Raw genomic sequence first — 13,094 nt, forward strand, 5'->3', positions numbered from 1 at the left:
TCAAAAGAAATTTGGGGGTAGCCATGCATTTTTCAGAGATAATTAGGCTTCAATTTAGGAAAAAATCGTATACATTGCTTTTTATTTTGGCGGTTTTTTGAGATACTAATGTTAAATTCTCTCTAAAATTTTCTTTTCAAATAGCTTTTCAAACTCCCGCTTTTTGAAGAGAAAAACCTGGCCAATTCTAGCTAGTGTTTCGTCATATTACTTTAAGTCCTGGATGTTGAAATCAAAATTTGAAAGGGGGACGTTAGGGCCCTATTTAACCACAAAAATCTACCAAGTCTTTGGCCGGGTCAAAAAAATTCCCGAAAATTTCACGCTTCCCAAATAGAAATCATCCCTAAGACCTACTTTCTACGACCAAAGACTGTCGCCTCCTCAAGCAAAGCTCACAGTATGAAACCCTTAGTCTCTGCCCGAGTAACTGAAAATTATCAGTTCAGCTCAAAAGAGAACTAGATAGGGAGCACATTGAGACGAGACAGGAACTGCACTCGTAAGACTTCGTTCCTCGCTAGACTTAATGATGTCCTCAGGAAGACTTTGCTTAAGGAAGACAAACAAAATGCTAGGTCAAACGACTTAGTTCTGAGCTCAGAGCGCTCGCCGAAATCAAAGCGAAATCGTTGTTAAAAGACGTTTGAGAGAAAGAGAGAGTGGAGCTAGGTGCTAAATAGAAATTGGTATAACATTTTATTGTTTATGTGATGTTCACGTGACCTGACGTTGCCATGGAAACAAGAATTTGGCAGCTTTATTTTCGAAAATTAGTCATACACTTTTTACCGTTTTTCATTTGTTTCGTTATTTTGGGAATAATACAATTTAGTCGTTGTTTAAGGTTTTTGGTGATCAGTACAAACGCAAGTCGAGAAACCCCCCAAAGTGGCTGTAGAAATAATAATATTTAATAATATTTAATACTTATATTGCACTTTTTTCTATAAAGATACTCAAAAGCGCATTACAATATTATTAATAACTAAATTAAAAACTAGTAAAATTACCTGATAAAATTACAATATTTAAAAATAAATAAATACGTAAATAATCAACTAAAAGCCTTCTTAAATAAATATGCCCTGAAATGAAGTAATTACCCCGTCATAGACGTCATCCACCCAGTTTCTGGGTCTCAAACAGTTTTGTACACAAAAAGGCTTGTAGGCTAAATAAGAATAATACACAACTCAGAAAATATGCGTATAAGCTTTACTTGGAAAGTATAATGCACTTGTGTTCTCTTATCTGTCAAGGCAAATGGTTTCTATGTTGCTAAATGATTAGAGGGCAATTTCTCTCCATTGTCTCTCTCATAGTTACACCAGCTGCTGTTGGATATCTTTGTCCCGGTATAGCAGTGGTAACTGGCTTGTTTCGGCCGTACTAAACCTAACTCGAAGATTCGACAACGGAAAAATCAATTCTTCTCCTGTCACAAGAAGCCCTGCTATTGTGCGATGGCAACAGGGGTGTCCACAGTCCCTTCGAATCCCAGTTGAGGACCCCGACGGAGACTTAGTGAAGTGCCGCTGGGCAAACTACTCGGAGTCTTTCTTTTATCCTGACAGTTTTCCTTATGGAATTCTCGACGAGGTACTCGTTATGTGAATTATTCCATTCCTCCATTTATTTACCGATCCATCCAAACTTTCAATTCCATTCACTCTACTCAGACCGCTTAACCGGAAGTATTTGGACGGGGGAGGGGGGGGGGGGGGGTGTGGGGGGTAATGTAGCCGCGCAAACTAGAGTTTTATAAGTAATTTAATATTTGAGCATTCACCACCAATCCTCGTGACTTTTTCAAAAAGTTATCTTTAACTCCCAACTACTTAGTGTAGTGGCTGATGTTACCGTGGCACGTAAAAAATTTGCCAGGCCTTTTTTGTTTTTTTAAGAAATCTAATTCTTTCTGTTTTTAAGATTATTGAATAGACTGGTTAAATAGACTTACAGTTGAAAGTACATATTACAAGCAATTGTGGGGGAAAACTTGAGTGGATCATAGCTCTTACGAAGTAACGGTGACCTTTATTGAAAAATAGAAGTTTGAGGGGTGCAACGAAAACGTTTAAGGTGTTTTCTCCGTTTGCAGGTCGGGGAAATATTTGGGTTGTGGCTAGGAGTTCTGAAGTAATGGCGTAAAACCCATGGACTGTTTCTACTTACATGTTTGCATCATTTTCGTTTCAGAACACTTGTGTGCTTTCATATAACGGGACGAGAGGAGTACCTGGGACATACGCTGTGGCACTCACTTTAGAAGACTTTCCAATCGGAACTGTTAACGTCCTCAATGTCAATCCATTCAGTGCCGTTGCGTTACAGTTTCTTGTGATAATTAGTGCTCAATATGGTTCCTGCAGTAATGTACCAGTATTTACTGCTTCTACTCCAAAGGATGGTGAATGCTCCGAGGTGCAGATTGGATCAGCGTACAGAGCGGTCATTGAGGTCAAGCTGGCAAATCTCTCAAAACAGTATGTGTCTAAAGAAAAAGAAAACGTGGGTGCCTGCCTGAGGGTTTGCCTTCTAGTACAATGTTAGGACGATTATTAAAAGTGCACTGACAAATTTAATCACTAAGCTGTCGGCCTCTTTTGCAGTCAGTTGATATAAAAACTTGCAGACCTCATTCATTTATATTACCTTCATTTGTTTCCTTCTGTACTGTATTTAATACGTGTAGATGTCATCTGGTTCTGAATTCCCCAAGCACCTCCCAAAATGATGGATTTTGTTGGAATAATAGTTATTGCTATATTAACCATGAGGCAAACTGTAGGTCATGAAAAATATTATCATACCAGGATTATCAACGGTCGGTTAGGTTTTTGCAAATTTTAATGTTGAAATCAATTGGGATAGTTCTGGCCTAATTTATACGTTATCATATTTCAGCATTGCCGAGATAGCCACATCCTCTCCATCTGGAATGCAGGTTTCTCCTTTGCGTTATCAGGGAGGAGTCTACTACCGAAACGTCACCTGGTATCCTAACCAGCAACAAATCGGACAGCAGCTGTTTTGCTTCAAAGCAGTTGATTCTGGATGGTAAGATTATATAGCTTGTTGAGATGCATGTATACTGTACTTTTAAACCTTTAATATCCGTACAATTTTACATTGATAATTTTTTTCAATTCCGAAATAATGAACGTACAAAAAATTACGAACACATTTATGACTTCGGTGATGTCTGTTTACGTAACGAAGTACAATCGATGGAGTGTCACTTACAAAACAATTAAAAAAAAACATTCACAGTTTAAATTTAAATTTATAATAACTTTTCGATATAACGCGCGCGCCTTTTGGTTGAAATGCCTCGACGTCTCCCTCGGTTTTATAAATTTATTTTTTTTTATTGTTATTTATTTATTTATTTATTTATTTATTATTTATTTATTTATTATTTATTTATTTATTTATTTATTTATTTATTTATTTATTTATTTATTTATTACTTTTTTAACCAGACGTCTTATGAAACCTAGAAAACGAAAACGCGCTCTTAGCTTCAATCGATATTGACCATCCTGAGCGTAACAGTACAAAGAACACGGTGATTGAAAGTGAAATTTCCGAAGATAGCGATGAAAATACAAAGCCAAGTAGAAACATAAACAAACAAAGATTTGCAAACATGCAACCGCCGAAATTGACGAAATTACAACGAAGGCAGAGACGAAAAACACAAAAGTGGCTAGCGAATACACACCGTATATAAACTTACAAGATCCTAACATTTTCTGTGCAAATTCCATCACGGCAAATCATGGCCGCCTCCGCTAACCGCAGTGAAGCAAGCCTCAATAATAACAACGCTCGCCCTTCGAGTGAACAACTGACAACTTGTTCAGATATCATCTCCCGAGCATTGAGTGAGAGGCCACAGTCACAGCAGCTCACGCTTCCCAACGGTGTCAACAGTTCGAGCAATGCTCTTGCTACCGTGAATTCGACTGTTGTTCATTCACAAAATACAGTGCAGCAGTTGGTTTAATACCAGCCGCAAGCTTTAAGTAGTTTCTTTTCGAATTGCCATGTTAATAGCGTCCAGATTTTCATGAGCCACAAATCCACTGGATTTCACTGAATATTTTACCGTTCCATTCTGATTTTTAAACGAAAAATCTATGAAAAAGCAATGGCGTTACATTCGAACTATGCAACGTCTGTTAACTTTGATGCTTTGCTTTGACATGTTTGACAGCTTTCGTCTTGTTCAACCAATCAAATCATTTGAGCCATACTAACAAAGATTGTGATGAGCGTATTTTAGCGTCAGAGTACAAATGCACGCTGACACTTCTTCTGTTCGTTTGGATAATAAAGTTTGTTTTGAAAATGAGGGTGAATGCGTGGGGAAATAAAGGGTTTCTTTATCATAGACAAATAAAGAACCCTCGACTGGCTCTGTTTTGTTGTAAACCACTTAAGGAGCGGCTGTAGCACTCAAAAAGTAGGAAGAAACACTCGACTACGTCTCCTCTTCCTCCCTACACTTCTTTCGTGTCCTAGCCGCTTCCTGCGTGCTTTACAACAGAACAGAGCACAGTCGAGGCTTCTTTCTTTGTTAATTCAAAAAATATAAAGCTACAGAAACTACTAATAAATAAGTTACTTTATGGATATTATTCGCAAAATTAAAGAGTAATAGTAACCCATTTTTCGTAAAGGAATGGCAGTAGCTCAGAGTTTCGAGAGCAAAACATTGTATCTTGACAATTATGTAAATAAGTAGCACACGAGAAAATATCTTTTTGCTTTTTGCAGGATGGAAAGTGAATGGCGATGTGTAACAATTTTAGTTGGACTTAGTGAGTATATGTTGGTCAGACCTTGTAAAGGATAAACATGATACAAAAGAAAATAAGGAATCTGACTTTTTTCTTCAACATTTCTTCTATAGCCCCAAATTAACACGAAATTATGTTCCCAGGTTATACACCCCGAGTTATTCTGGGAAGTCAAACGCCAACAAATCCAATAAGTAAAGCTGGACCAGGCTTTACATGGTGGAGCATCCAGTTTGATCGAGTGGTAAGAATAACTAGTCTTCTTATTTCTTATTTTTCTTCTTTAAACCATGACATTGACCTTCATTTCTTCCCAGTTATGTTAATTTCCTCTCTCTTAATATCTTTTTCTCATTTCGTCTGCTTTCCTTTCGCTTAGACACTCTTCTTTCTCTATTTTTTCTCCTATCCAGTTCCTTTAAGCACACCCTTATATTATGGCTCACCTTGATCTTCAATGTTTAAAGTAATACTTTAGTGAAATTGGCATTCCGATGCTAAAACTCAGATAAACACAACATGAAAACGTTTCAAACAACAATGGTGTATTGGTACTTGCTATAGGTTTTGGCCTACGTTCATAATATTACTTTCCATGGTTTTTACTCATTTCGGGGCAGGCACAAAAGGTTTTAGCAGTTTTATTAGACCCCGAGTTCAAAAGCGTATAAAGGTCACAAAGGTCAGTTTACGCAGTCAACGTCGAACACAAACACCAATTCTCGTCAAATGAATTCGGACCAGAATGTTTTGTATTGAATCTTACTTTAGAACGAATGGAACAATAGCTACAAGTGCTACGTAATTCATACCTTTTGAGCGAGCTTTCTGTACATTGTACAAATCAAGACATTAATCAGGAACGATATGTGCATTTTACCGCGGTTTAAAACTACGTTTAACGGCAGAGATTGCGTTACAGTTTGCACAGACCACTTGCCCCCAGCATAAATTTTAAAAAGAACCCCCAAAAGGTGCCAGAATTTGTTTTGTTAGTAGCCGTGGTCTGTGCAATTTTCCCACTTAGTGGTACCAACTCTAAAATGAATACGCTAAGAGACAGTTGACTGACATTGATCATAACTTTCTCTCATATTTTTTCGCTCGATACCCTAAAACTGGCTAAAAGGTACCGCCATACCTTTGACAGGTACCAAACCACGAATTTAACCCCCGAAAGCTACGATCACCCTCGTCGATTTTTATATAGGAGTTCACCCCCGGGCGCATACCAAGGGTAATTTTTCACTGCCACTTCGATACAAACTGTAACTGCGATTTACTTGTGAGTTGTATTTTCTGTCACTGAACTTTCTGAGCGTGCAGTTAGCCCACGTTGGTGTTCAGATCGCTTCAGTTTGTTTACTTTGCTCTGCAATCCAACTTTTATGCTCGATTCTGGTTTCACGGCGTTAAAACAAATTGTGCCGAAATGGCATCGTGTGAGTATATGCTTCAATTGTTGGAGGACAATGTGGACAAAGTGTTGGAAATCCAGCGAATACCCAATGATTTCCAATCAGAAATTGTGGCACAGACATTCGAAAGTACAGTCGAACCTCCCGCAAGCGACAACCCATAATGTCAAGGATATGTGGTCGTTTACCAGAGGACAGACCACAGGGGTCTAAATTTCGGGTAATTTACAAATGGTAATTGCAGAGACTTAACCTTTTTGCTAGACTGCCAGCAGTCCTCCTGTTTTCCTCAGATCACGCGAGCAAAAGCGCCGGGAAAATTATGCAAATAGAAAAGCGAACGCGTTTCTCTCGGGTCGCGGCTTCCTCGTTCGCTCGATCAATCGCGCTCTACAGTGCTACAGAAGTTAGGAAAAGAAAGAGACTGCTCGCAGTCTAGCTTTTTGCCAGTGCTTGTCGAAACCCATAGCAATAACTTTTCTTAGCTACAAGTATATTAAGACCGGTCCAAAATCTCTAGGCAAAAAATCTGAGGGTCTATGGTGATTATTGTTTGTATCTCGCAAATTACTTAATACAGCGATTGAGACAATTATTGTGAAAGAAACTTGACTCTTTTATTACTCCAGGTGGCGCCGTCTAAATTTTTCAGGGAACGGAACATAAGCAAAAAGATAAGGACGATAAAAGATAAGAGAGTTTTTTTCCTACAAGAGATTCGATCTGATTAAAGTTTATTTCAGTGTGAAGTGTAGTGCACGTGTATTTTATCAATTGTTTCAATGCTAAGCTATATCGGGAAATACTTCAGGTAGCTGCGACTGTTACGGCGTCTGCTGTAATGATGTAGCCAATGTGTTACAGCGACACATTTTTCGATTTCCGCCCGTGAGATACAGCAGATTGTGTGTCAAGTGCTAGTGGTCGCCTACGAGAGGTTAAAAACAATTGAAAACAAGATGCCTGCTATACTGGCATTACGCGTGTTGCTGTGGCTGATTCGTTTATTCCAACTGTATGTTTCAACAATCATTGCTAATGGAATAGTTTGAATCACGAAGATCGCGTTACGTTGTTTCCCTTGTGTTACGCTACTCAGGGTTTCAAGGGAAATTGCGGGAATTCCATTGCGATAACGTAAGCTTCTCAATGACCTCTTTTCTGTCTGCAATCGTGGTCTAAGACTGTCGAAGAAAGCATGATACCTTCGCCAGGAACTCTCCAATTTCCACCGTTTTAGATGTCGAGTGCTCCTTAGAAGTTATTTTTTCGATTTACCGCTTCAAAATGGTGAAATTTCCGTTTGAAAACGGCACACTTGCGCTACAAATTTAATCCGTTTTTAATAAATATCTCAAATGAAGCGTTGACGTCACACAGGTAGGGGTGAGTGGGTCCCCTCCCTCGCGATATAAGCGACAAGAATGGATTTTGATTGGCCTGCTGTTGTTGAAAACAATCAGAACAATACATCCCGAGAAGGAGAGGAGAGGGTTTAATGAATAGATTAATGTACAGATTTGTGGCTACGAGGAAGGAAAAAAAAAAACAAGATGCCTGCTATACTGGCATTACGCGTAATGCTGGCGCTGATTCATTTATTCCAACTGTATGCTTCGCCGATTGATAAAACTATCCTTGCTAATGGAATAGTTTGAGTCACGACGATCGCGTTACGTTTCCCTTGTGTTAGGCTACTCAGACTACACCAGAAGTTTGTGAATTTCCATTACGATAACGTTAGCTTCTCAATAACCTCTTTTCAGTCTCGCGTCGTGCTCTAAGACTGTCAAACAAAGCACGATACCTTCGCCAAGAACTCACCAATTCCCACCGTTTTAATTGTCGGGTGCTTCTTAGAAGTTATTCTTTCGGTTTACCGCTTCAAAATGGTGAAATTTTTGTTTGAAAACGGCACACTTGAGTCCACAACATGTTAACAAAATGGCTCGACAATTTAATCCGTTTTTAATAAATATATCAAATGATGCGTTGACGTCTTTCAGGTAAGGGTGAGTAGGTCCTCTCCCTAGCGATATAAGCGACAAGAATGGATTTTGATTTGCCTGCTTCTGTTGATGACAATCAGAACAATACATCCCGAGTAGGAGAGGGGAGAGTTTAATGAATAAATTAATGTACAGAGTTGTGGCTACGACGAAGAAAAAAAAAAAGGAAATCGACCCGTTTTTAGACACGGTTTGCCCCCTCAGGGCATCCTGCGTAAAAAGAAATCGACCTGTTTTTAGACACGATATGCCCCTTTAGGGCATCCCGCGTAATTATAAAAAAATCATCTCTAAAAGTGGTCGCTTACGAGAGGTAGTCGCTTAAGAGAGATGGTCGCCTACGAGAGGTTCTATCTATAGTGATTTGACTCGAAAACGTTTGGTATTTTGGAAAAGTGGTCGCTAATGAGAGGTGGTCGCTTACGAGAGGTGGTCGCAAAGGGATGTTCGACTGTATCTAAGGGCCACTGAGTTTGCTGACTGAACACTGATTACTTCAGTGGAGCTTCTCGTAGGCAGAGCGGGTATCTAATTACTGTAACTCAAAACTCCTGTCCTTTAATAGGAATTACCTTTATAACGCTTGCAATTTGATTCTGAATTACTGGTTATTACATCCACACACATTTACGATTTTTTAGTGATTTTTTTTTTTTTTTTAAGTTATTTGGTCGTGTGCTTTGTCACTGTTACAGTATCCCGACGTAAAGAATGGTGAATTTAGGGGGGAGGCGGCGGGGTACGAGCGAGGAAGGAAACGCGGGGTTGCGTCACCACTGTCATCCCTATTTTCCCCAATATTTCCTGCAGTACGACTCACACCTGCTACAGTCGACCACATTCCATTGTCATCTGGAATAAGGGAGGAGCGCAGGGGGAGCAATTTTTGTCAGAAAGAGGGCCAGGGTTTCACAGCCTGGACGGCACAGCTACGCTCCTTTGCCTGTAAAACCAGTTCTACAAAGTTACATAACTAACTGACTAAATTTCACCGCAAAAATTCCCTTGGTATCTTCGAAATCGATGACAGCCATCTAATCAGGCCTATTTGCCCAAGATATCGAGATGCTTATGGCATCAGACGGCGCTGCCAAAACCGATTCTGCGCCGGTCCCACCAAGTTGGGCAGCTAATTATTTCAAGCAAGCGAACGGAGATCGGAGCATCACTTTTGTGCAATCTAGACATCCACAAGATGACCTCGATATTAGTATCTGTCGGCTTTCGTAAGTACTCTAAAAATTCAGAGCATAGCACCATATACTCAGGCAACTTGATCTTGTTGGATCGTGTTCTTTCTTTGACCCATTAGGGCCAAAGAAACCATATTTTGTCTGTTCAAATTCCATTACTGATGGATGAACTATCTTTTATCGTATGAAAACTGTCATACATTAGACATTTTTTTTGTGAACAATAAATTGAAAATTGGGTCTTATCCAGATAAACTACACAGTGACATTGCCTTTAACTGTCCTTGAGCAGCATTCTTGGATGTGACTGAAATTTGAACAACTTTATCAAAAATCAAAACAACTACGCGAGTGTAGACGGAACCAGATAAAATTGTGATAACCCAAAACCGTAACCTCAGTTTGAACTGATTATATAATTAATTGTCTTTGGGGTCTAGCTGGAAGAAACATCGATTTCTAGCCCGTGGACAACCTGGAATGGCGTACGTAAGTGCAAGGTCAGCAGTCTACCGGTGAAATGCATGTAACACAATCTTTGTGACCAAATGTATAAAACGACCCAAAGTGATACGATGTTTCCTATAGATGTCCTAGATTTCTTAAACATCCAGTTTTGGCCGCTCAAAGGTATGGATTATATGGCACTCTTAGCTATTTGCTCCATCTTTTTTCAAAGTAAGATTGAATGAAAAAAGTCCTGGTTTCATTTTATTCCATATTTACGAGTGTTGCTACCGGTTGACAACGTAAACTGACCCGTGTACGGCTTTTGAACTCCGCTAAAATCTTGTGACACTGCCCCTGAAAGATATAAAACCAAAGAAAATAGGCTTACAAGCATAGGTCATGCACATGGAATGCCCTGTAGCAAGAATCAATAAACAATTGTTGTTTAAAACGTTTTCATGTTGTGTTTATCTGAGTTTTAGCCGCGGAATGACGTGACAGAAAAGCTCAGATTTCACTAAAGTACTATTTGTAATTCGCGGCCTCCTTCTGTGTTGCCCATAGTTTTAAAAGCGGATTTTATAAGAAAGAAATAAAGCTCTTTCACGTGGTGTAAATCTTTATCCTCAGCGCTATGTACCAGTTGATGATTTTAATCTCGCAAATTTGTCAATTTGTCATCACGAGAAATCGCTTAAAAGATTGTAAATATTGAAAAATCTCCTAAATATTTAATTTTAACTTCAGATGAGTAACATACCCAAGTGATGATGTCTATAATTATGTACTTTATCAGACTGGATGTTTTTCGTTTGGAACAAAACTGGTTTTAACAACGACAACAAACTAAGTACTACGGTTTACAGGAAACCAACACATACTGACAGACTACTGGACCAGTCATCCTACAACCCAACTTCTCACAAAGCAACGACTATACAGACCTTAACAAGGCGAGCACAATTGGTTTGTGACTCACCTGACAGACTCGCAGACGAAAACAACTACTTAGACAACGTTTTCAACAAGAACAACTATAACAAGGACTTTGTTAGACGTAACACTTACAAGAACAATGAACCTAACGTCACAAACAACGATACGACTCCCGTAACTACGGTGACTATACCTTACGTAAGGGGCACTTCTGAGACTATCGCACGGATTCTACAACCCTACAACATCCGTGTAGCTCACAAACCTATAACCACTTTACGACAACTACTGACGAAGGTAAAGGACAAAGACGAACCGAACCGCAGACAGGGAGCAGTTTACAAGATCAAATGCTGCGACTGCCAGGCCACTTATATTGGTGAAACCGGCAGAAATTTAAACGTATGACTGACTGAACACAAACGAGCAACTAGAAATGGTGATATCAACAATCACATTGCTGAGCACCATTTACAAACGAACCACAGAATCGACTGGGACTCTGCCAAGTGCATTACCTACAGTACAAATTACTATCAACGACTCACTCTGGAAAGCTGGTTTACTAACTTAGAACAAACGCCACTCAACCGTTCCCTACAACTACCTGCACCATACAAAAGACTTTTTGACAAAAACAACGAAACAGACAAACAATAGACATTTTACTAACAATAGACCCACGGACTTTTTTGACTAACAAAAGACGGATCGAAACGCACCAATCACTTTTTACAGTCTTCACAGCCAATTACATCACGGCTTACTGACAAACGACCAATAACATCTGGACTTCGTTGACCAATCAGGTTAACAACCAGAGACGTATATACCACCTACTGACGTTCCACAATTCACTTGACTCTGAAGATGACTTCCGCTCAGGTTGTCGAAACGTCAGTCAAAGTCACCACAAACAGTCCTTCTCAGGACTACACTCACCCGGATGATCATAATTTACGTACTTATGACATGACTCCTGGGTTCAAATCATTTACAATTTTAAAACTGGTTTGATTTTTAAAACAAGGTCTTCGCAACATGTGGTGTCAGACACCGAAAACCCGGTTCAATTCAGGAGCGGTGAATTCAAGATCATAACTTTACATCAAAAATAATTATCGGATCGAAGTAAAACATGTATTTCTTGCAATAGTTTACCGTGGGCTATGTTGTGAATTTTTTGAGAATTTTGAGTTTTTCGCTATTGCACACCTCTGGTTGATATTTACAGACATCCGCTCTTCAGCTTCAATTTAGGAAAAAAACCCATACATTGCTTTATATTTTGGCGTTTTTTAGTTTTTTCGTCTCTGAAAAATATCAACATCAACAAAATCACTCTCCTCCAACGACGTGGCGTGACTGTTGCTTCTTAAGGTACCTGCCTTTCAGGTGGATGGTCCAGTGGTTCCGGTATCGGGTTTCATCAGTTGGTTCTGGTTCCTGTTCTGTACTGGATTCAATATGTGGGGTCACAAGTGGTTTTACGTGTTGTAGATTCCTTCTGTATTTGACTTCATGGGGTGAGTTCAGAACAACCTAATCACCGCGACATTCCGTAACTTTCGGTTGCATACGATGGTGACAACGTGTTCCCCTACCTTCTTTCCAGCAGTACAACATCTCCTACATTGACAGCTCTGTCTTTTGCATGATTTCTTCTGTCAGCATAGTCTTTGGCTAGCTATTTCCTTTCTGCGTCACGGTCTCTAACTTGTTGGTAGATCACACCAATCAGTTTTTTTATTATTATTTTCAGCAACTTCTGTTAGCTCTGGTAGCTTGTTTGTTAACTTTCTTTTGAAAAAAAAAAAAAAAAGCGCAGCTGGACCTACTCCTGGGGTTGTGTGGTTGATCGATCGGTAGGCCAGCAAGAACTTGTTGATTCCGGCTCGCTAATTTTTTCTTCCAGCTTGCAAATCTCGCATGGCTTTGAGAAGAGACCGGTTCTCTCGTTCCACCTCTCCGTCGTGTGATGATGAATGTTGCTTATTTCCTCTCGATATTTTTTCATCCCTTCGGAGGCAATATTTGAACCATTGTCAGTTATCAAGCCAACTGGTACACCTTACCGAGCAAAATGGCTGTCGAAACATTTGATAATTGTTGCACGTGTCATTGAGCAGATAACATCCACATCCATTCATCTGGAGAAATAGTCCACTGTTACTAATAGATACTCTGCTTCAGGCAACGGTCCTGACCTACTAAAGCTACTCCCTGACAGGCTCTATCAGGTAGTCTTGTGGGATTAATTGGCGGTGGTGGAACTTG

General features: G+C 39.6%; 2 protein-coding genes and 1 long non-coding RNA gene across 20 annotated transcripts in view; 2 read left to right on the plus strand and 1 right to left on the minus strand.

Moving 5' to 3' along the window:
- Window positions 1-13,094, plus strand: part of LOC146488332 (scavenger receptor cysteine-rich domain-containing protein DMBT1-like) — a 248,755-nt gene that overhangs the window by 60,057 nt on the left and 175,604 nt on the right. The gene's annotated exons all lie outside the window — the stretch shown is intronic.
- The window catches only part of LOC146488333 (uncharacterized), a 152,380-nt gene that overhangs the window by 25,581 nt on the left and 113,705 nt on the right, over window positions 1-13,094 (minus strand). The window lies entirely within an intron of this gene.
- LOC146488334 (scavenger receptor cysteine-rich domain superfamily protein-like) overlaps window positions 1-13,094 on the plus strand; it is a 77,117-nt gene that overhangs the window by 17,053 nt on the left and 46,970 nt on the right. For all 5 annotated transcript variants that reach the window (XM_085123814.1, XM_085123848.1, XM_085123839.1 and 2 more), the window contains exons 3-7: window positions 1,326-1,602; window positions 2,203-2,489; window positions 2,911-3,063; window positions 4,789-4,832; window positions 4,955-5,055. In XM_085123814.1, coding sequence (XP_084979940.1) covers window positions 1,326-1,602; window positions 2,203-2,489; window positions 2,911-3,063; window positions 4,789-4,832; window positions 4,955-5,055 — 862 coding nt within the window. The remainder of the gene's footprint in view (window positions 1-1,325; window positions 1,603-2,202; window positions 2,490-2,910; window positions 3,064-4,788; window positions 4,833-4,954; window positions 5,056-13,094) is intronic.

This window comes from Pavona decussata, unplaced genomic scaffold (assembly GCF_977016875.1).
Source record: "Pavona decussata unplaced genomic scaffold, jaPavDecu1.1 SCAFFOLD_11, whole genome shotgun sequence".
NCBI lineage: Eukaryota > Metazoa > Cnidaria > Anthozoa > Scleractinia > Agariciidae > Pavona > Pavona decussata.